Source organism: Vanellus vanellus (assembly GCF_965231255.1).
Source record: "Vanellus vanellus genome assembly, chromosome: 7".
In the NCBI taxonomy this organism is placed as follows: domain Eukaryota; kingdom Metazoa; phylum Chordata; class Aves; order Charadriiformes; family Charadriidae; genus Vanellus; species Vanellus vanellus.
The window spans coordinates 15,857,356-15,880,827 of NC_138912.1; the positions used below are offsets into that span (position 1 = coordinate 15,857,356).

The window sequence follows — 23,472 nt, forward strand, 5'->3', positions numbered from 1 at the left end:
CAGCCCCCTCTCCCGCGCACAGCGCATGCACCAGCCGGCTCCCGGCGTACACCGGACCCTAAGGCCTTTCGGGCTCTGTAGTTCTTACCTGCAGCTCGGACCCTTGCCGGTAGCGCGGCCGGGGACTCCATTTCCCGTGGGCCTGCGGGCGGCGCATGCGCTCTGCGGGCAGCGGGGTGAGGTGGAGCGGGGCGGGGGGACCGCGGGGCAGCGCAGGTTCCTGTCTGCGCTGGCTGCGGCCTGGCAGTGAGAGGAGGGGCGGCCTCGGCCCCGGCCCCGGCCCTGGCCCCGGCCCCGGCCCTGGCCTCGGCGCAGGACTATGGACCCGGCCGAGGCCGTGCTGCAGGAGAAGGCCCTCAAGTTCATGGTGAGGGGCCGCGGCTGTTGGCGGGAGTGGGCACCTGTGTGTGTGTGGAGGGGCAGCCGGGGGGAGGGGCGAGGGATGAGGTGGGGCTGTGGGGGAGGGGGGATAGGGGTAGGGGGAGATGGGGCTGAGGGCAATGGGGAAGGGGACCCCGGGGGAGGCCGGGCCTCTCGGGCCTGCTGGGCCGGGGGGCGCCGGGCTGGCGGGGGGGGGGCGGCTCGTCCTACGGTCGGGGGAGGGCGGTGAGCGGGGCCCAGAGGCGCAGTGGGGTGCGGGGGGGCTGCGTGTCGGGAGCGGGGCCCCCAAATCCGTGGAAAAGTATCACTGTGCTGGGGGGGGGGGCTGCAGGTGCCACCTGGGAGCGGGAGAAGTTGAACTCGAGTGAGGCAGGAGCTGGCAGAGGGGCCCAGAGGCACCGGGAGGGCTTGCACATGTAATTCTTGGGGTTTTCTCTCTCTTTATACACCTTAGACTATCCTTCTGTACATCTCTCTGCAATTTTATTTTGTTTTTCCTTCCTTTCTGCCATGAGAGCTGTAAATACTGACGCTTAAATCTTTCACCTGCTGGTGCAGCAGCGTATCATTGACAGCGTGTGAAGAGCACTTACATTGTTTAGGTTTGTGAGTTGGCCTTTGGCATGGAAAACAGCCCTGGGGGGTACTTGCATCCAAGATGCTCTTCAAATGTGGCTGGTTTACTTAGATTTGAGGCATGATGCCCTTAAACTGTAGTTTCATTCTCTCTTTCTTCGTTTGTTGGTATTTCTAAGTGTTTTGGCCAGAAACATAAGATTTAGAAATGAAAACAAGCTGGTGCCAACTGAATTGAATTTAAATTTCGGGTGGCCCAAACTGTTCTTTCCCTAAGGACATCATTTAAATGGCTGGCAACATTTGCTAAAAGTTTGGTTTGGATTAGTGCTTCCAGTGGTACAGAATTAAATCTACGCTCATCAAGAAGAAGCAATTCTATTAAACCTTCAGAACATATGCCCAAAATGAAATTGAGGAAACACTAGTTGCAAATTTTAATTTTTAATTGAGCTTCAAAACACTTGTTTGGCTTCTGTTTTTTTAGTCTTGTAGAACTTGTTTCTCTTGAGACTTTTTGACCCTTTTGTTAATAGTCTCCAAGTTTGTCAGATTTATAGTCTCAGCTTGGTGAAGTGTGAAAATGCTATGGATGCCTAAATAGGCAAGGTAGCAATTAGTAATAATAAACTACCCTCTTTGGTGTGTGATTGGCCAAAGAAGTGTCCCAGATCCTGTTGCGCTTGTGTTTGGCCAAGCTTGGTAATTGCAACCTGCCTCTAGATAGTGAGTTTCATATCCTGAAAAGTTTCTGCTGAAACGTTTTTGTCTTCTGCCAGACAGCATAGTGAACAAGTTATGCTGACTTCCTTTATGCTGCTTTTTTGACCCCCTGTGCTAAGGTTATCATCCAAGGTCTTAGTCTGGGTGTTTGAGATCTTTCATAAGATTGGGCCTGGGACTGGAGGAAATCCCTGTCCATCTTGCAGTTGGCTGTGTTCCACTTGAACAATAAAGCTCCCTGACACTAGGGAGAGACCTGAGCGTGAGAGAGAGCTGCTCTTACAGGAGATGCATCTGTTAAGAGCACCAGATAAAGGGATGAATTATCAAGACCAGGCTGTGCTGAGAACTAAAAAGCTAAACCACTTTCCTCAATGTTTTATTAAAATGCCTCTTGTATGCAAAATACTTGTAAAAAAGTGCAGTGAAAGAAGTTGCTTCCCTCCATCCCCTCTGAACTTTTTAGGGTATTTTTGCTTACAGGTTGAGAGCAAGAAAAGCTTTTGTTTAACACATCTCAGGCTTTTGCTTTAGCGTGCGTCTATCTAGAACTGGCTTTTAGTTTAATTATGCTGATGAAATTTTTGTCAGGCTTGGTGGGGTCTTTTGGTATTCGTGGAGGTGTCACACAGGTAGGTTATTTTGATATGTTAGGTATCAGGTGCAAGTAGCAGCTTGGCCCTCCTAGGTCGCGTCTTGTTTCTGTCTTTTAGCACTCAGAAAGTGCTTAGGTACTGCAGTAATGGCATTGGTACAATTATCTACGTAGAGGTAGTAGATCAGCTCGTGCATCCTCTCAGCTAATGCTGAATCACTCAGTGTATTATCTTGTTCATCCAAGTGTGCAATATGCTTCATATACATCTTCCTTTTTAGGTGACTCACAGTTTGGGTTGAGGTGGGCTTTGCTATTAATTATTGATTTTCCCTGAGAGTTTCTCAAGTGCCTTTGTAGGTAAATACTCAAATCTACGAGACCTATTATCTCTCCAGCTTTTGGTAGTTTTGTTTTTGGATTTGTGGTAGGTTTCATTTCACGCTGAAAAACAGCCTTGTAGGTGGTTTTGTGCTTCTCTAGAAAATAATACTTTTTCCACTTAAAAATGTCAGTACCTAATTTTTGGCATTGACTTTGAGCAGCTCTCTTGAGTCACAAGGTATCAGACAAGATGGACCTGGCAATTTGTTTTTTATTTTCATGTCTAAGTCTTAATAGAAAAAATGTCAGGGGAAGACTTCATCTAAGGCTAATACTTTAAAGCAAGATAATTTCATTTATAGTATCTATATTTGATGCTTTGAAAGACAAACAGAACTCTTTTTTTTGTTCTGTGCGCTCATGTTTATGCAACTTTTTGATGGGAGTAAGAGAAGGCTGCCTTCTTACTGGGTGGTATTGGCTTCATTATTTGCCAGTGAAACAGTATTACATTTAGCTAGTATCTGCTACCAGTTTTCTAGTTATCCATGGTCAGCTACAATATGTATAATCTAATACTTTAATGTTTAAGTAATTTATTTAACTTCATTTGCATACTCAATTTACCTCTACATTTTAAGAAGTCTAATTTATTTCTGATATTAAATTAGCATTACGCAATACTAAGCAACTGCTCACCAGGGAAGACTGTTTTTGCTGGTGAATGAATGTATTTTATCATGTGTTCTGCAAGTCATCTTTCAAAGCTTTTTTTGAACGAAAGACAGTTCATAGATTTAAAATAAGATCTTGTAAATTCTATAGCCCAGTGTTCTGCAGCTACACCAAGGGTTTTACCAGAGTGGAACTTGTCTCAGTTCACCTCAGCCCCTTTTCATATTTCTACAATACTGCAGATAAAACTACACTCTTTGTAAAGTACAGTGTGTAAGAGACTGATGCACAAGCTAAAAGGAAAGGCGAATGTGCCCATTAGCTTAAAAAAAAAACCCATGCAAAAATCCCTCCCAAAACCCCTTGCCTTACAGTGCTCTGTTTTTATGCCTTCAGGAATATGGGATTTCTCTTGTCATAACCATTTACAAAAGGACTAGAAATGAGGTGCTCAATAAGTAACTTTCATATTTGAATAAAGTGTTTAAAACTGTAGATACTGTGTTTAAAGTATGAGTGCAGTAGGCTCAACTGAGACTTTGATTAAATGTCATATAAAGTAAACTACATATGCCTGCATAGAATAGTAGATATTTTTTCAAAGTAGCTTGAAATGGTTCTGTTAAGTGTACGAATGTTCTGATGATTATCTTTTTAATTAAAATGAGAAATCTTTGTTTAAAGTGGCATTCTTTTTTACGGCCTGTTACAGTCTCTGTAACAATCATTTCTTAAGTCTGAGCGTTTTTAATTCCAGGAATCCATTTATATAAAACTATGTTTAGACTTAATTAAGGAACGATTCTTACAAAGCTTGTAAATAGCCAGGAAAAAAGGGACAGAAAATAAAACTGACATTCACACTTAACAGAATGATTGTTACAAGGTATGTAATATGCTATAAAAATACAATAAAGCCCTTTTTATAAGAGTTCATATTTTTTGTTCCTCATTTTGAAAGGTATTTAAGAAAAATATCAAAGCTCTATGAAGCAACATCTGTTTTCTTGAATGGACTAGTGACAACTTCAATTGTGTTTAATTAGCAGTTCTTGGAGCTGTACCTGACCAGTTTGGGATCCGTTTGCAGTACTTTGTTTAATTTCCTGGCTTGTAAATAGGAAGATGTTGATAGTAGCGTTTTTCATGAATGTCTTTTTTCTATTTCACCCCCAAATTACAATTTTTCTTTTCTTTCTGGGTGATGTGATTCTAGGAGGACCTCATGGCCTTCCAGTTTCACAGGAGAACCAAAACATTTTGGTTATCTTTCAAGATGCATCTGTGGGGCTTTTTTTGTTGTTGTTGTTTCTGGCTTTTTATCTCTTTTCTTTGAGAGAGAATCCTGAAGTTAACTAATTTTTATATTCTCATGTTTGTAGGAGCTTCCACAAAACTAGCAGGTAATATAGTAAGGAATAGTCAGTGTAATAAGAGGTTTGACGGATAATAGACTTGGAATCTGTTTTGGGGGATTTTTTTTTTCCACTTTTTTTCTTCTATTTGTGTGTGTTTATGGATGGAACAGATGGACAGAAGCTGATACTCTAAAGAGGTTCTGTTTCCACTGAATCTGTATGATTTATGGTGTCACTAGGACTGGGATTTTTAAGACCTAGGACTTGTTAGCTATTGTTATAAAACTCTGCTTTTAGAACCTTATAGTCTTCTTAATGACGTACTTGTGTTGCGGTCATTGTGGCAGAGAGTCCTGGGTATCCAAAGCAAAAGTGGCATGAAAACAATGAAAATATTTTTTGTAGAACAGCTGGGATAGCGGAGAGTTGCCTCCTAAATGCAGAGTTGCAAATCCTGCTTGAATATTAAACATATGCTTAGTAATTTTTTCCAATAGAACTGAAATAACATCCTCTTAGTTTGAGGATTTGTTGGGACTAGTATATTGTAAAGAAAATGTTGATTTATTTTCTTCTACCCCAAACTTTGTGCCGTAGATTTTTCTGCACTTGGTGCAGGCCTTTGGTACTTCAGTAACTTCACCCTCGCTTCTCTGGTAATGTTTTGTTTCAGCCACTTTGCTCCATTAAATGTATGCAATTAGAAAAGCAAATGGCAAATTTGCTATCGCATCACTGAAGTATTTAGTTTCATAGACTTAAAAAGCAGAATTTGTTGCACCATGCTCTCCTCACTGTAATATATACTATCAACATCAGAGAGAATAGGCTGACCTTAATATTTGCTTCCCAGACTAAATCGCCGCCTTGCAGCAGTTATTTCCCACTGAATAAAAAGTTTAATTTCACGCCCTGATTAGTGCTAGTATGTGCAGGTGGATATTTATTTTATGCAGCTAAACTAATCTGCCTTGGCAAATTATTTGCCAGTCAGCAGAGCTATAATTCCTCATGAGTATATGGTACTAAATTATCATTCTCATTAGTAAGATAAAGCCAACTGTTCTAACCACAAAGTTTGGTTAGGCAAAGGGTTTCCTAAATAATCCTTGGAAAGGCAAAGGGTATCTTCCAAGGATTATTTAGGAAACAAGACACGCGCAGTGGCCTCAACATTCTCAATATTCTGTAGTCGTTTGTAGTATTGAAAGAGTTAATGAAGATTTCAGAGAAAGAAAATAAAATTATTCTGTAGCTGTGTATTAGCTCTAGAAGTAAGGTAGGAATGTACAGAGTTTGGCGATCACCTCTTTAAGAGGTGCCTAATAAAGAAAAAATGAAACAGTGATCTTTGGAGCATTTCCAATGGCCAACCAAGCTCTGATCTCTGGGCCATAAAGGAGATGAAAATATACAGTTACATTGTATTCTTGTTTATTTTCAGTGTTAGCAGATACTGAGGTAGGGGAAAGAACGACTGGAGACTAGAAGTTAAATGTCGGAGAAAACTTCATGGTCTGGTCTCATTTAAAATTCACTTCATGCTTTAAAAACATTTAAAGTGGGCATCAGAAAGTATTTCCTGATGTACAAATGTTGACTGGATATGCTTGTTGAGTGAATGTGTTCGTCCACACTGTTTTGTTTTCTTTGGATTTTAGCGTTCTGGTAGTTTGTTTGTATCATAAAACTTGTTAATGAAAAGTAGTTTTCTATTACAAGGAGAGTCATTTATACCTGGGAATTATGAATTTTCATTAAGAATTGAGTGAAGGGATTGCACTGACTTTTTTTCATCTGTATAGGTGCATTTCTTGTCATGCTTGTTTTCTCAGTGGATGCTGCAACAGTATGTAGGGTATAAATGATCAGATGACGTGTAAGACCAGCAAAACCAGCAAGCCAAGCAACTTGATTTTGTTGCATAAAAAATTTCATGCTAAATTCAACAATGCAGATGGAATAAGCTGTTTTTTCACTTCCTTGTCTGCTTACATTGTGTCATCTCTAACCTCCATGTGTGCTGGTGAGATTTGCGTAATATTTAGCCATTCTCAGTGGCAAACTTAACTAGTATTTCTAACAGCCAATATTTCCTTGAGTCTTCCTCATTTCTTCCTTCCTACAATTCAGGAGATGCTCAACAAGATGTATTATTTATGTATTTTAAGTGATTTTTCTGCAGCAGGGCTGAATGCAGTGTGTGTTTAGCTGTGGAAGCTGAAAATGAGTTGTAGCATAGCAGAGTCCAGTGGCTGCAGCTAAATAGTAAGTGCTCAAAATACAATTAATAAGCAATAAGCTATTTTCTTGACAGGATGCTGATTAGTGCTGAGAAAAACTTCTCTATCCCACAGAAACTGTTAAAAATAAACATCCTGAGAGTTACATTAAATATGTCCTGCTTATTAAACAATGGCCCTTTCTAATGTCTCTTTATCTGAGGTCTTGAGGAACTCTGGTGTTGGGCAAATGCTACCCCTGCTTTGCAGAAAGAGAAAGCTGAAGCTCAGAAATTCGCTAGGGGTCATAGACTGGAGGAATTTGTGTAGGGTCACGTGGTACACTGATAATAGCAGACGGAATAAAAAGAAACCAGCTCTTCTAATAGCTAGCCTTGTGTTTCTGACCATGTTTTGGTTAATTTTACAATTGGCTAGCCACCTGTTAAGATAACACATTTTATCATTAAACAAAATTAATTTTAAAAATGGCTTGAAACTGTCTGTTTTTAATGGGATCTGAATATTCTTAGTTTTAATCTGCCTCATGAGGCTTGTCTTTCTTCTGGGAAGTACATTGTTACATCATTAAAATATCATCCCCTACTGAGAGAGAAATCAGTCCCATTCACCAAATGGCAATGCTGAAACAATGACAAGTATTTCTAAAAACTGCATTAAAATTCATTTTTTCTCTTTCATCTGCAAGTTCTGTAGTTCCATTAACCAATGGGTGCTCAGCCTGCTTGTAGCTGTGTGTGCACAGCCAAATTTGTTAGCTGTGATGGCAGAAGGTTTGAGAAGCAGCAATAAAGACTTTCAGTTTTAAATTATTTCACTTTTCCACAGTGATTTTGCTTGGAAACAAATGATTGATCACAATTTTGCGCTCTCTAGCTGCTTCTAGTGCTCCTCTGTACTAAGAATTGAGAAACATCCAATTTAATGTTCCCTCCCCTCACTGCTGAAACAGGGTCTGTGCATTCATCTTGATGAGAGCAGCAGGAAGGAGAGAATGAGGAAGAATGGGAAAGCTCGGCAAGGGGTCTCTCCAGTCTTCTTGAGGGAAGGACAGAAGTGATTACAGTCTGTGAGCAGGAGCCATGCAACCTCTTGGCAGACTCCACTGGAGTAACCAGTTTGGACTAGTAGAAGAAAAGTGCCTTAGTGCTGGTTTAATTTCTTTCATTCCATGGTAAGAAGGGAAAAGTTGCAGGGACATGCTATGAAGGAATGAAGAAGTTAAGTGCAGTTGTATGTTAGCAGAACAGTAGTAAGTGTGCTTGTAACTGTAGTCTAGATGGCCCATCTTCTTCAGAAGCACCTGGAGCAAGGCAGATCTGAAGAAGATTGTAGAAAGGGATTTTGGGAGATACCAACCAGTGCAGAACTCTGGTGGGGTTTTTCCATCAGTTGGCTTTGTGCCTACATGTGGATTCTCTCGATTTGTTTGTAGGAGTCCTCTCTCTTGACATTTCCAGCTATGGACATAGTTATTCGAGACGGTGAGGCTTTTTTCAAATATAGGAGGATGGATTAAATACTTGGGAGAAAGGTGATGGCAGTCTTGTCTTGGATACAAAGCAGGGCTAGACTGCATTCTGACTAGAAAAGAAAACTTTAATATTTCCAGGCTTGCCTAAATAGCAACCAAATCAGTCTCTAGTTGTTTCAGAGAAAAATGGTCTAGTGTGAAAGTCTGTCATACAATATAGTCGCTCTCCCTCTCTACACACATCGTTTGTTATTTATTGTGAGAGTGATGCAGAATGGAGCAGCATTTATGTGGGAGTTGCTTTTAGTTTATGGATAGTTGACCTAATTCTGTTTATTAGGAAGATGCTGGCGATTCTCCAGGGGGGTAGTTCATTGGGTCTGCTCAATGCCCTTCTTATATGCCAAAACTCTTGATGGGATTGAGAAATGCAGCCAGCTGTCATTCATCTCCTGCAAATTAGAACAATGAGAAGTGGGTGTAGTCTCAAGAAATGATGGATTGATCTTTTAGAAGATGGGTCTTGGAAGCATCTTAACAGATGTTGACAATGTTAATACCCTCTCCAAATATAACACAAAGTGTTTTCTGTTGCTAATAGATTCAAAAGAACAAAAAATCTACATTCCTTGTTAATTTTCTTTTTGTAATTTTTTTTTCCTTTTTTTCTCCTTTTGACTGGGATGACTCCAGTGAAGTGTGTCGCTCTTATACTTTGTCACGGCTGTTATTTATAAACAAGCATAAATGTCCTGAAAGGGTTTTACTGACAAGAAGATATTCCTATATATCTGTATCTCACTGATCTTAAAATAAGACTTTATGCAGTGGCAAAACAGTCAGAGCCCATCAGTGGGAGGAAATATCTCCATGTGGGATTGGAACAGGTCTTGTGGAATATGGGTTTGAGTCTGATGTTGGTAGACAGTGTACTGTCTAGTCCTTTTTGCAAGCTACTCAAAGCAGTTCTTAAGTGAGTAGAATTTTCTTTGCTATGCCATTGTAGAGTTATTCCAAATTTGATGACTTTGGAAGCTAGAATCCTCATTCTTATTTTCTAGCTTAATTTAATCCATGGCTAATTCATTCTCACTTGCTCTTGTGCCAATGTTGTCCTTGAGTTTAAACAGTTCTTGCTCCCCTGTGTTCATCTGCATGTATTTGTGTAGAGCAATCATATTCTCCTCTGAGCTGGATCTGGTCAGGCTAAACAAGTTGGTTTTTTTTTTTTTTTCTTTTTTTTCTTTTTTTCTTTTCTTTCTGTTATAAGACATTTCCTGTAACTCTTGATCACCTTAGCAGACCTTTTTAAACAGCCGCAGAATTTGATTAATCTACCTGGAACATTAGTAACCAGAGCTATACAGAATATTCCAGGTAAAGTTTTATTTGTTGCTTGTACAAAGCAGTAATCCTAATTTCTCTTTTCTGGGTTTTTTTCACTTTATATGATAATATTTGCCATCTTCATGGCTGCGTGTTATTGGTGAACTATCATTATCTGATGAGTAACATATCCCAGGGCCTCTTTTCCTCTTCTTAGTTACTGAGTCCCTAGTTTATAATGGAAATAATGTTACTTTTTAATTTAAGTACATCTTTTGTTGGTTCTGATACCCAAGTCTTCAAGATGCTGTGTCCTTTGTATTTATGATGTCTCTTATGTTTGTCTTTAGCCAGTTTCATTAGCACATTGATAATTCTTGATTGTTTGGGTTTTGGTTTTTTGGGGTTTTTTTTTGGCATTAGTGAGAATATTTTATCATTACTTTCAAGATTAATAAAGGATTTCAGGAAGGATCATCTCTGTACTGTTTGATGGTTCCCTTTTCAAAATAGCCTGTGATCCTCTACCCTTTTTAGTTTCTTATCCTCCTTACAACTCTGGTATTAATCCTAATCCTCTCCATTTTAACTAGTAACTTCCTACATGTCATCTATCAAATGCTTAACTACTTCTAATTTGTCTGGACTTCAGTGATCTTCTTAAAGAAGAAGATTGGGTTAGTCTAGCACTAATTGTAATTTGTTCTAAATTGGGAGTAGATTTACTTAGGCCTCACATGGTAACTGCTTCATTTTGGCAATAGTTATCAGTACTCAGTCTCAGTAGATTTCCTTTCTTGGGAGACAAGACATACTATTTGTTTGTGTTCTGGGGTTTTTGTTTGTTTGTTTTTAAAGGTTGGCCAGTCAATGCTGCCACATTTCAGGCTCATTCTGGGTAGTTTTCTTACAGATACTTGTTCTGCATGGGGATGCTGCCAGAGGCTGCCTGTTAGGTATCTTCAGCTGCTTCTGTTGCCCCTGCTTTATTCTTTCAACATACTCCTCCGAGACAGCACGCTGCTTTGGTGCTTCTTGTTTTAAGGAGGAGTTTCCTCTGGTTAAACCAAGCAAAGGAGCATTTACATCTTCTGCCAGTCACAAGGAGTTAATAAATGTCATAGAGCTGAAATCGGTATGGAGCATTTAAATCAGAAAAGGAAATTTTAATATATCTTAGTAAGTACTTGGGGCAATTAGTTATGAATTCCAAGTCATTTATGATGGGTGAGTAGGTCCCACATTGTAATTGTAGCACAGTGCTTTGTGAGGGAAATTAATTGGGATAGAATGGCCGTTCAGCAAAAAGGAAGGTTTTTTGGTTACTTTATTGAACAGGAGAATGTTTGGCTTGAGTGCTGGAGTCTGTTTGGAAGATGAGAGCTCACTAGCTAAACAGAAAACGTGGTGGTTGAGTGCTGGAGTCTGCTCTTGAAAACATTTCTATTTCTTTAGGAAAAAAACAATATTCCTCTTACAAATTTCTCTGCTTAATGTATGAACTGCAGATTTCTTTCCAGGATAGCTGGCACAGACCTCTAGCCCATCTTTTCTGCACACTTTTTTGTCCCTACCTAAAATTCAGCAGGAGATCAGGAAGGTGAAAGTTAGCACTGTAGATTCTTTTACTGATTATGGAGATCATAGTTTTCCAAACTTCTTAGTTTTGTTCACCTTGGCTAGCATTTATTTTTCTCTTGAGTACAGAATTTTCTATTCTTGTTGCTCTGAGTCTCAGTGAAAAAAATCAGAATCCGGGTGAACTTTCTGACTTTTCTGTGGACTTACTAAAAAGATGCAAGATACTTAAAAGGCATCAACTTAATTTTATTGATCTCTAGACAAGCTTCCAGCATTCTGTTTTATGCATAATGTTTGCACTGTGGATGCAACTGTTCTTGTTGGACACTTACCTGGCACAAGTTCAGATGTGAGAAACGTAGCTTTTCTTCGCCACAGATCTTGCTGTCTTGAAGGAGGCTAAATATAGGACTCAAATTTCAGACTTAAAATGTCAAGTGGTTGTGAAATAGAGCATGTTTTTACTTATGGGCACGAACAGGATCTTTTCACACTGCTATAGTAAGCATATTCACAGAGCTTGCTGTTACTTTGTCCAAAGATTAATGGAGTGCCGTCACAGATCTCCATTTGATTTTGAATACTGTAGCTTTGTATTCTTGTGAGCCCTTAAGAAGGTATCCAGGTATTCCATGTTACAAAAATAGTTGTCCTGGTAGCTGCTGCTCTTGCAGTATATAAAACAAATTGTGCCTTTTTGTCTGTCAAGGAGTATCAGTAAATATGGAAGTTGTTTTGGAGCAGATCCTGGTCAATGTAATCCAAACAAATTCACTAAAGAACTAGAGTAGCCATGTTCACCATGAGTGGTGAATTCGTTAAGCTTGCAGGCAGAGTCAGAGCCTACTGTCTGGAGTGTTGCGTCCTTCTGAAGGAGTTTGTATCAAACTGTGAGATCAGATGATCAACTGACTTGGTGTTCATTCATTCCTTCTACAAAACCTCGCAAAGAGCACACTTAAATGTTGTCAGATTATGGTTTTAGAATCTGAGAGCTTGTAGTTTTCCCTCCTAATAATAATGAAAGATTTTGAAATCCTGTCTCTGGTTTTGTTGAATTAGACTCCACAGATCTAACTGCTTGAGTACTGCTTTGGACAGTGGAGTCAGGTATCTGTTTGGGACCATGAAGTTGTATATTCTGTAGTAGGAATTAAATTTATTGCTGTAATGCATACAGACTCATTAACAAGTTCTGGGCCACAGGGGATATTTTCCTTTGCTGTGGAAGTCATCTCAACTGGACAATCTTCAGTGCAACTGGCCCAGCCCTCCTGGGTCAGTGACTGACAGATCTAATTCTCCTTTGTAGCCGAGAGCCTGTTAATTAATGGAGTCGTGAATATTGTTACTCAGAGGCGACCTTCAGCATATTAAAATGCGTTATTCCTGATCTTCACTTGATATTTATCAGACAAGGTGTTATATCTAATGAATGCAATGTTATCATCAAATAAATACTGTGTGTAGATCATAACTTAAAAGGAATGAAAATATAAGTAGCTTCACTGTTGCCTGGCAGTGACACAGAGAGATGGGTTTAGCTTGCCTGTTTAAATCATATATGATGGAAACCCAGAGTGAATGCTCTCTCTGAGGGAAAAGGCAGCATCATGGGTTGTATGATCAGATTCATAAGATCCTTAGTACATACGTATTTCATACAGGTCTCAATACCCCCCCCCCCCCATTCCTTCTTACATGGAAGCAGATGAAATAGAGAAGCAGCACTAGTACCTTGCAAGTACCATAGTAGGTTTCCTTTTATAATTATCACTCTTGACATATTTATCCTTTCTTATGGAAGTGAAGATGCAGATATTTAAGAACCCTTCTTGCACAAAAAAGCCCAATTTCCGCTCAGTACTTAATTAGCACTTGTTTATGACACGGCATCTGATTTGATTTTCAAAACAAATTGCACAGTAAAGAGGCTGATATTTAAACTGTATAGTAACCACAGCTCCAGCTGTGACTCAAATATTGTAAGCCTTCAGGGGTTGTGTTTAGGCTTAGAAAATAGGAACTCAGGCCTGTAATTAAATGTCCTCTAAAAATCAGCCTTTGTAGGGAAGGGAAGAGGGTACCACTGAATTTTAAATTACTGACTTGTTCTCAGAAATCATTCTGTTGTTCTGAGCCTTGCTAGGGACTGCAGAAATCAAATGGATTAAAAATGGAAGAGTAGATTACTAAAGGAAAAAAGTCAGGGATTGCAGAAAAAGAGATGAACAAAGTAAGCTATGGGTTTATAGACAATTGCAATATATATAATAATATAATTTAATATGTGGGTAATATATAGATGATACGTTCTGTGGCCACCAAAAAGACTAAAGAGAAAGTAGGCATTTCATACAGGGTAAAATTGCATTTCAGAACTGTGAAGAAGTCGCTGATGGTTATGGAATAAGCCATCTGCAGTGATGGAAGGCTCATTTTTAAAGCAAGTCCTCAATAATAAACGTGAATGTCTTGGAAAAGGAAGTTGTCAGGGTTGTATTACAAGTTAGTCACTCACCTAGATAAAAATGTGAAATATTCACAAAATAGCATGATAGAAGTTAGCAGTTAGAGTGCTTTCAGAGTTATTTTTTGAGGTGGCTATTGAAAGAGAGAAGAAAATTACCCTACCAGTCTGACTTTTAGTCCTGGAAAACGCTGGAGCAGATGCTAAGAGAAAATACTACGCTTATGAATGATGTTGAACCATGAGCATAAACAGTATGTGCTCATGAAAATACAAAAGTGAGTAGATTTTGTTGGGCAATTAATTGTTTTGCTGATAGAATTGCCTGCCTTGAATGGATCATAATCGTGCAAGATTTTAGTGAGGATTGATAAAATAGTACAGCTTTCAAACAAAGCAGTTGTCTATGTCCCATATCTTCTAAAGGCTGGGGGAAGAGGGGCAACTTTTTTTTTTTTTAAGTTACCAAGCATGTATGAGTTTGTCTTTTGTAATTTTGTACTTGCATGTCTGCTGTCATTCAGACACTGATATTCAGAAAGTTTTAACCAGATGTATTTATTTAATGGTTTGACTTTGCTCAAGGAGACGTTCCTGGGGTCATTTACAGTATGCGTAGGAGAACCACAGAAATATAAAATTTAGGAGATTGATTGTAAAATTTTAGCCCATGGTGAGTCTGTGTGCATTAAATGCTAGTAAGTGAGAGCTCCAGAGATTTTAATTAAATTACACTTTTCTATCAGTGCTTGCATTTGGTATGAATGGGGGCTCACTCGTGCAAATATCTGATTTCAATGGTAAAAGCAGCATTATGAGGATAATGATGTACCTCGTGCTGGTAAAATTTGCTTCTCTTCTATATGGTTTATTTTCCTCTTAGATGAAGGTAGGCTTATCAACTGTAGAAGAGACACATCACTGAGGGGATTTTGCAAGTGTGCTGCTGAGGGATGGGTGATGGGTCTTAGTTTCTCCTATTTGTATATTTAACTTGTCAGCATTGAAAAATAAATCGAATTTACAGTAGCTGCTAGTCTGCTGAAAGTCCTGATTACTTTTATTGCTAATATTCAGGCAATTTTATTTTGAAGTCACAAAGAGCTTGTGTTGGTAAGAGTTGTCTGAATAGAAATACAGTATTTTCTTTGATATTGGAGACACTTTTGTGTGAGAGTAATCCTGTTGATGGCAACACGCCTATTAATACCCTTACATATTTGTAGAACCGGGGTCTTCAAATTAAATGGTTTAAACCAGTGTCTTAAATCAATTACTCAAAGTACTCTGGACTGATGGGCTTTACAAATGTTAAGCAGTCTGCTGGTCCTAAGAGAAAGCTTCACTGTGATCCTTTAATTTGTAGGTTAAGTGACAGAAACAGAAATAAATGAAGTAATTTTTCACAGACTTGTTGCGTGAACCTGGGCAGATACGAGACTGCTATTCAGGTCTCTTTACTCCTGACACTGTGATTTCAAAAGGTCATTATTTCTGCTTGTTTAGGAAGGCTTTGCTTTTTTTTTTTTTCCCCTTGGTAAGTGTACTGAGCTGGGCTACTTGGAAAAAGCAGCTGAAACACTTGAGCCAGGAGTAAAATGTGTGGTTTTGTAGTGTTCTTGCTAGATACGTAGCACTTCATATAGTTTCTTCCATTTTCAAAGCACGTAGAAATGTCAGCAATTCCTCTCAGCAAACCTGTGAGGTGGGTTAAATGAGTGTTGTCCTCGTTTTACAGCAGTAGAGAGACTAACCACCCATGAAGTTAGTGTTGAAGTAAGGATTCGGTCTCAGAGCATGATGCTTCTAGCTGTGTGAGGAGTCCCCTAAAACATAGTTTGTTAATGTGTTAAGCATTGCAAGTCCAAACTCAGCAGGTGAATGCAGTAACCAGAGATACTTGAGTTTAAGTTATCAGCACAATGGTGGTTATTAAAATTCATGTTTAACTGAGATTACTGGCTAGGACACCAGGGCATAATCTTACTGCTGCTTTGAAAGATTTAGGAGGCCTTCAATTCAAACTGGAGAGAAGCGAAAATAACTAGTGTTCAAAGTACATTGTAAAATCTTGTATGTGTACTTTTCTTCAGAGACAAGATTTTAGTCTGTTCTAGTTCTTGTTTTAGTTTCAGATTCTAAGGCTGGACTACCTTCCTGCCGTAGCTGTGAAGGTTTGTCATTCAGTGATGACAGATTTTTCCTCTCCAACTAATTGTATTTTTTAGTGTTATGAGTACCAAGGTGGACACAGTTTGTACAAACTAAATATTGTGCTGACACAAGAACAAATAGGGGTAAACTCACCTTGAATAGAGCTATTCTGAAAATGAGAAAGATTTTTCCAGCCTCCCAGAAGGAATGGTAGGGGCACACATCTGCCTGGTTTGGAGGGGAAGTACAGTGAATTAAGAAAGGGATTGTGAAGTAGTTTCCAGGAGTAAGAAAGATCTCTGGACTTGGTGTCTGCAGATGTCCTGTCTGGTCCTGTTGCTTAGATGTGATTTTAATTTCTAACTATCTCCTTTGGGGACGGAGGGTGACACAGTTGAATCTGCTTGATTGTGAGAGTATCTTTGAACTGCAAATGAATGTCGCGACAGGCAGCATTTCATTTTTTTGTTGCATACTTTTTTTTCTAGCTGTAAGTTATGCTTCCAGAGCAATTGGATGTCTTGCCTTTTCCTCAACCTGATAAAGCACGAAAAAAGTAAATGGGGAAGAGATTATATTTGTCTGTCAGTTTGAGGCATAATTTGAGGCTGAGAGCAGAGTTTCCTGTTACCCCAGTATTAAGGCTGCACCTCTTCAGGGATTTTCCTTAGTCTTGTCATGTTGTCCAATGTCTGGTCTGACTGTGTTGAGGATGGTGACTGTAAAAACACTCTCATAGCTTGACTGCTGCTGTTTCGACGCCATTTAGCTTTATGTAGTGGCAAAACCAGTAATGACTGTTAGTCTCTGCTACTGCACCCACCACAGAGGCCGTGCTTCTCCAAGTGCATTTATGTGGAAATTTTAAAGAAATACCTATATATACTGAGTTGAAACATGAAGTGGTGGAAATTGTAAAAATCGTGGTGACTTTATTAGAAAAGTGTTCTTAAAGCAGATGATATCAGAGAAGCAAACAAGAAATAAACTGGGGATTAAACCTTCATACGTGGCTTAAAAAAAAAATCTGCATTGTCTAAAGTGCTCCAGAATTTAGACTTAGGTTAGCTAGGTCCCAGTGTAAAAGGAGGTCTCTCTTTATGTCTATTCTCTCCTAGCCCCGAATACACATGCCAAAAGATGGATTCCAACTTATATCTTCTGGATACCAAGCATGGCTAAAGCAGGTTGGACTGTATTATTGTTATTCATCTCATGTGAGGGACCGTGTTGGACACCTGTGCTTGTCTCATTAGCGAAGTACATAAATGAGGGTGTAATGAAGTTACAGTGCCATGTTAGCTGATACCCCTCATAGCCATCACTGTTTTGTGTTTATGCATGCTGTGTTTGTATAACATTTTCTCACCAGTCTTATGAATGTGCACTTCCTGTAAATAAAAGTTCAAAATGCAGTCACCTGAAAGCGAAAAGGGTCAGAGTCTGAAAAGAAATCTGCAACAACAGCTCGAATTACAGAATTAAAATGGGCCTTCAAACACAAGCTGCATGGTGGTGGTGCTGGTAATAATGGGGAGGCCACTGGGTTAAAACTCCAGAGGATTGCATCTAGCGTCTAATTCAGATCTGCCTGGGTGAAACAAGTATGGACACTTACTCACATCACATAACAATTGTGCAGTTTGACACAGTCTGACACTGTGGGGAGTCCCCACTCGGAAGTGGCCTAGTGCTATATTACTCTGGCTGTTATTAAAGGCCAGGCTTTAGATGTCTCAGCAGTCTGCCTCTAGCAATTGCTGTCAGCTTTTCACTTTTGTGAGTGAAAAATCCCCCTTCAGAAAAAATAGCTTAATTTACAAATTGCCTGTACAAATCTCTTCTCTCATGAAGGTACATGTATTATGAATCCTACATCCTTGAGAGTTCATGGCTTAAAGTTGCTGTTTTTGTAGAAAGCCAGAATGATTGTGTTGTTATGGCAACAAAAACTGGAAATATGAAAACAGTACAGATAAGCTGCATCCTGTTGTCGTGGCAACTGGAGTTGTGGAATGATGAAACGTGGTGGTGAAGGGATCTATGGTACTGTGAGCCCAACAGAAACAAAGAGCCAAGTCACTTGAGTGGAGTGGGAAAGAATTAAAACCTACAGCAGCAAAACTCCTTAACACACGAGTTTCACTGCGGGTGCTAACAGGATGGCTTTGATTCTCTCCAGTCGTGTCTCCAACTTGCACTTAACGTTTGTGCAAGTTGCTTACTGCTGTCAACTTCCGTTGACTTCTGTGAAACTGAGAAGAGCTTGAACATCTGTAAGAAGATGGGCATTGAGTCCTGTATTACATTTGCAAACCATTTCTTTGGATGAGTGATGTGTTGCAAAGGTGAAGCGTGCTTTGGAGCTTCTCTCTGAGACCATTTCTCTCTATCTCCAAGTCCACAGTAGTGAAGGTCAGCTGCGACGTTGAAGCTGATGTTTTCTTGATTTAAACTTTGCTGAGCTGAAGGCAAGGTGTCTCAGAGGAATCTCAACTCTGCAATTATTGTCTCATAGAGCTCAAGTTTGTTGATCTATGAGGCATGGCATCAGTTTCTGTTTCTTATGTGGTAGGTTGGGACAACAATAGGAAGAGGGTTGTGTGGCTGTTCTGTTTTACTTCTGAGGCAAACAGACCTGCATCTGTTCTTGCTATGTTATATTACCAATGCTCTGATGCAGGTGGGATATATGCTTTTTTGATTTGGAAAAGTACTGAGGAGGAAAAAAACCCCAAAATGCGCAGTTAGTGAATTTTCCAAGGAGACTTTCACATTAGGCAACCTCAAATAATAGAAGAACTTACACTTTTTAAAAAATGCTTTTCCGTGTGGCTGCTTTCCTTCTGATTTTTAGTTTGCTGTTATTGGTTCTAAAATCTTTATCTTAAATTTTCTTACTCCTCCGTGATCCAAGGAAAATTTATAAACCTGAACTTGTGTCATCAGCAGATGCTGTCATGGAAATAGCTATGCAATTCCAATTTCAGTGTTGTCATTTCACCACAGGAAGTATATGGGTAAGGGACTTGATGCAAAGCGTGGAAACTTTTGATCAAAAGAAAGAGCTCTAATGAAAAGCAGAGAGGTAAAATTTTTTTGAGGTGAGACTGATTTGGTGTAGGATACATACTAAAGGTCCTATCTGTAGGATTCTTTAAAACCGTATCTTGGAAAGAAAGCCACTTTTGATGTGTTTGAAAATAATAATCTACATATGCATCCAGATGGAATGGTATCTATGCATCAGCTTCATCCTCCTGATGTCTGTGTTTTTAACAGGATCCTAATGTTTTGTTTTGTTTTTTCTCAGCGTAGCTGAGTATTGATCTGCTGCCTGGCTTATACAGAATATGAGGAGTATCCCAGTAACACGTTGTATTAATGTGGGCTAAAAGCACTTTATATTGCAGATGAGGTAGAAGAAGATGGAGTTCTGCAAGACTGGACACATACTATAAATATCCATAAACCCGACAACTTTATCTAAAAACAGTAGTGGCTGGATTTGCGTCTTTTCAGCCTACTTAAACTGGAGATAATAGTTGAACACTACCTGAGCATGGGTCACCCATACTGATGCCATTACCCTGTGCCCTTTAATGGCAGGGTTTTATATTTAATATTGCTGTGCAGCCGTGTTGTGTTCCTGTGCGGGCTAGAGGAAATACAATACCAATGACCAGAAATACACGTTGCTTTAAGAATAGCATTTTAAGTACCCACAAAGCTGTCTTTACTCTAGCTGTTTCCTGTGATTTTATCTCTTACAAAAAGGCAAATACCCCCAGTTAATTTACTCCACCTTGATCTTCAGTTGGTGCTAGCGGTCTGTAACATCCCATCACCTAGATCTTGACCCTTTGAAGACAAGCTGCGATTGACTTCTGAGGGGAGGAAGGGGGGAGAACGTTTGTGTATAAGTATGATCAATAAACATGACATTCCAATTCCTATATTATATTGACACCTTCTGTGATTTAAGCCAAACTGTGAAATTGGGCAAATTAAGCTCTTAATTAGCTGAAACACTTACAAAACATTATTTTGATTACATAAACAGGGAAGTAAAAGTATCGTTTTAGGTGGCTTGTGAAACGTGGTAATTTAGAGTTAAAGCTAATCCCTCCCCTTCTTATACCATTGTGAGCAAGTATGCATCACATAGGATATGTAATATAATGCACTCATCTGAGCCTTTCTGCCTCCCACTGTCTTTTGGAGCAGATTTTTTAAAGCCAAGTTATAAACCTGTAAATGTGTTTTATGCTGGAAATTCTTGGTGCTACCTTAACTAGATTGGTATCAACAAAGGCCAGTATAATCAAAACAAGGCACTTCAGACATTAATGGTCTGCACTTCAGTCAAGTCAGCTGAAAAAGAGAGTGTAAAAACCAGGACTGTGGTGAAAACAGGATTCTTCCACTAGAATTGCACTTCTCTAGGAGAAAAATGCAGTGATTCTGGAAATATATATTCTATTTTCAGTGCATCCATGTGCTTTCTAAAATTCAGATACTGATTCCTTGGATAGAAAGTAGAAATAAGCTTTTTTTCTGCAGTTTGTTATTAATGGTTGGCATTCATATAGCACTTTGAGAATGCAAAGTGCTACGCAGACATATCAGTTATCCTTGAAATGCTTCCATGCGGTAGGTGCATAATATAACAATAGTTCTGAGTGATTTTATGGAATTAAATAAAACTAGAGATGAGGGAAGATCTAGTGAAACCTCCATTTTATCTCTCCACCAATGTAGGTTTGTTCTCTGCAGTTTGTGTGGTGGAAATCTAGACTGAAGTTGAAGTGTCCCAAGCTGAAGAGCTCTCAACCCATTTCTTAGAGTAGCGTTGGGTATGTTTTTAATACCTCATAGTTGGTCAGGTTCAGTAATGGTTAAACAGTTGGTATATTGCTCTTTCTGCTTTTTATTGTAAAGGTGATGACTTGCCATTCTCCTCTTCTTGGCTTGCTCTTGTTTCAGTTTTTAGTGTTTGTATGTCAGAGCTTCGTAATTAAGGATGCACTCAGTCTCTGACACCTCTCTCAAGCAGGGTAGTTCTGTTGTCCTTGCTGTGCGGATGCGGAACTCTGCCCAAACTCATGCAGAATGCCTATGTCAAAGAATTAGATTTATTTCTTATGGCATAATAAAATTTTAAATTGTTTGGAATTGCTGCAGAATCAGGCTTTGGACATGATGGAGCTTAATAGCACCTATGTTTTCTCACTTATGAAGGACCCTAATACTCTTGGTCTTGTAAGATGTCCATTTTAAGCCTTCTGATAGTTTTATGATTTAGACTTTGGTGAGATTGCTTTTAGTATGTTTGGGTAGGGCTTGTTTTTAACACCACTATCTTTGGTGTTGCTTAAAGAAGCACATACAAGTCTCTGCATGTTATACTCCTTAAAGAAGAGTATGGCATCTGAATTTAAAGCTCTGCAGGTGCACTGCTTTAGATTTATCAGCTTCATGGATTAAAGAGCTCTAATTTATGAAAACATTAGTATTGTCTAGTTCAGATATGATCTACACAAGTTCCCTCAAGCACTTGGCAAATGATGATCTTGTACACCGTATAGATGGATGGGAAGTTGGCTCCTTTCTGGGGCGTGTAACTTGTGTTGATCTGGAATCCCGGAGGTTGAACTCCAGTAACCCTTTGGGGAAACATTTATTCACAAACATTTACCTGAAAGCTATGATTTGATCCTCCCGGATCCCACTCAGGTAAGAAATTATTTGGATAATCTGAATATATAAACCCTTTTCTATGTCCTTTATCTTTGATATTTAAGAGTACCTAGTGAACTGGAATCTCTTGTAAAAGGTTACTGTAAGCTAGGGAGTTACCAGAAGATTAGAGTTTGCATAATATGTATGTTAAGGAAAATTTACTGAGCAATTACATGAAAAGTGGGAGGCTGAAGGAAAAGGAGTCGTTTACAGCAGATTGAGGTGTGTGTGCACAGCAAAGCTTGCAGAATGTAGCAACCCCCTGAGCCATAGGGCAAAGGGGAAAATCACTGCACAGAAGTCAGTGATCTGTACCTGGGGTAAGAAGTCCAGTATTGCCTATGTTTGGAAGCTAGGAAGAGTGTTACAACTGAACCCTGGTAGCATGTTTCAACCTCTGATTTGTGAGACCTAATTGTTTTGAAGATAGATCCTACAGTTGTCCCAGGAACATATTCTCAGATTTCCATAAGTGGTATTGGGTTGCTTGATTTGCAGTTCGTGAAAATGCTTCACAGGTCTTTAATAGGATAGCTCAATTACTTTTGTTGTAGCAAACCAGAAACATAAACCACTTTTAATCATCCCCAAACATGTTTGTGGAAACGTGATGAAAATGTCTGAACAGAGTAGAAGCTGAGAAATTGTGAAAAGCGCTGGTTATGACAGCAACTGCATGTTGCCCTTCATGATTCTGATGCAATATGTGCCAGTTAGAAGACCTGACAGTTTGTGGGCTAGTTGAACCCTGGGAGGTGCTTCTCATGGTCACACTCTGAGGAGTACTGTAGTTGCCTCTTTATTTTATAAATTCATCTTCTTACCATGGAAACACTTTCAAGAAAAACTGCCAGTGACAAGGAAAGTCAGAATTATCTTGTTTTAAGTGCAGGGAACAGTGGTCTGGGGTGTAAGGAGGTGTAAATTCTAACTGCATGGGGTTTGGACGTTGTTTTTGGCTTAATTAAGACTTACAGCTTTTAACATTTTTCTTATTTTCAAATGAAAACAGACAAAAAACTTTTTGAGAAAGTTATAAAAGTATTAATTTGCTCTGAGCCATGCTAGTCTCTTTGGTAAGTTCATAATTAGGCAGGATTTTTTTTTTAAATGGGTATTCTTGTCTCTCGGGTATATAACTGCTCCACAACTGGTAAATCTGTATTCATATGTTAGGGTTTTTAAAGGCATATTATTTACACAATTCACTGGAATGACTCCTTTGAAAGCTGGGTGGCTCTCTCATGTAATTACGTATTTAGTATGCCTTGCATCCACTGTTGGGATGGGGGGGAAAGAAAAAAATAAAGCCCCACAAAAAACTACTAAAATAATAATAATAAAAAAAGAATATCCCTATTCCATTTTTACAAATTAAAAAAAAACTTTTTCTCAGGTAAGAAGCCTATATGATCAAGTGCTACCCAACCTAAAAAATGAAATATGTATAGCAGTTTTTTTAATTGTGAAAGTACACAAGTTGCACTGGGAATTTATTTTCTTTTTTATACCTATATCATATATATTTAATCAAACAGAACACCTCTCTGAACAGTAGAGAGGAAAAATGAGAGATACCTTTTCATTTTTGTGTATATGTGAGAGGTTGAAAGGATGAAAAGTGGACCAAAGAAAGGAACCAAAATCACTTTTTAGCCAGAAGTAAATTTCTGGAAATGTTATTAAGTTTCACGAGACCAAAATTTGTAGTGTAAATAGCAGCTGCCTGATCTGAATGTTTCATACAATGTATTGCATTCTGTGGCTACAGGAATAATCCAGAATGGATACAGTGTGAAAGTGATGTGTGTTATATTTTTTGGTACTGGCTTAGTTAAATATGTGGCCAA

At 39.1% G+C, this 23,472-nt stretch overlaps 1 protein-coding gene across 3 annotated transcripts in view; it reads left to right on the forward strand.

The window, feature by feature from the left end:
* The first annotated feature begins 237 nt into the window (after positions 1-237).
* BTRC (beta-transducin repeat containing E3 ubiquitin protein ligase) overlaps positions 238-23,472 on the forward strand; it is a 118,796-nt gene continuing 95,561 nt past the window's right edge. Inside the window, exons 1-2 of one of the 3 annotated variants that reach the window (XM_082486408.1) lie at positions 247-367; positions 16,999-17,067. In XM_082486408.1, the coding sequence (XP_082342534.1) occupies positions 320-367; positions 16,999-17,067 (117 nt within the window). In that variant the 5' untranslated portion in view covers positions 247-319. Of the gene's footprint in view, positions 368-16,998; positions 17,068-23,472 lie in introns of all 3 variants that reach the window. The other 2 variants (XM_082486410.1, XM_082486409.1) reach the window with 2 other exon arrangements.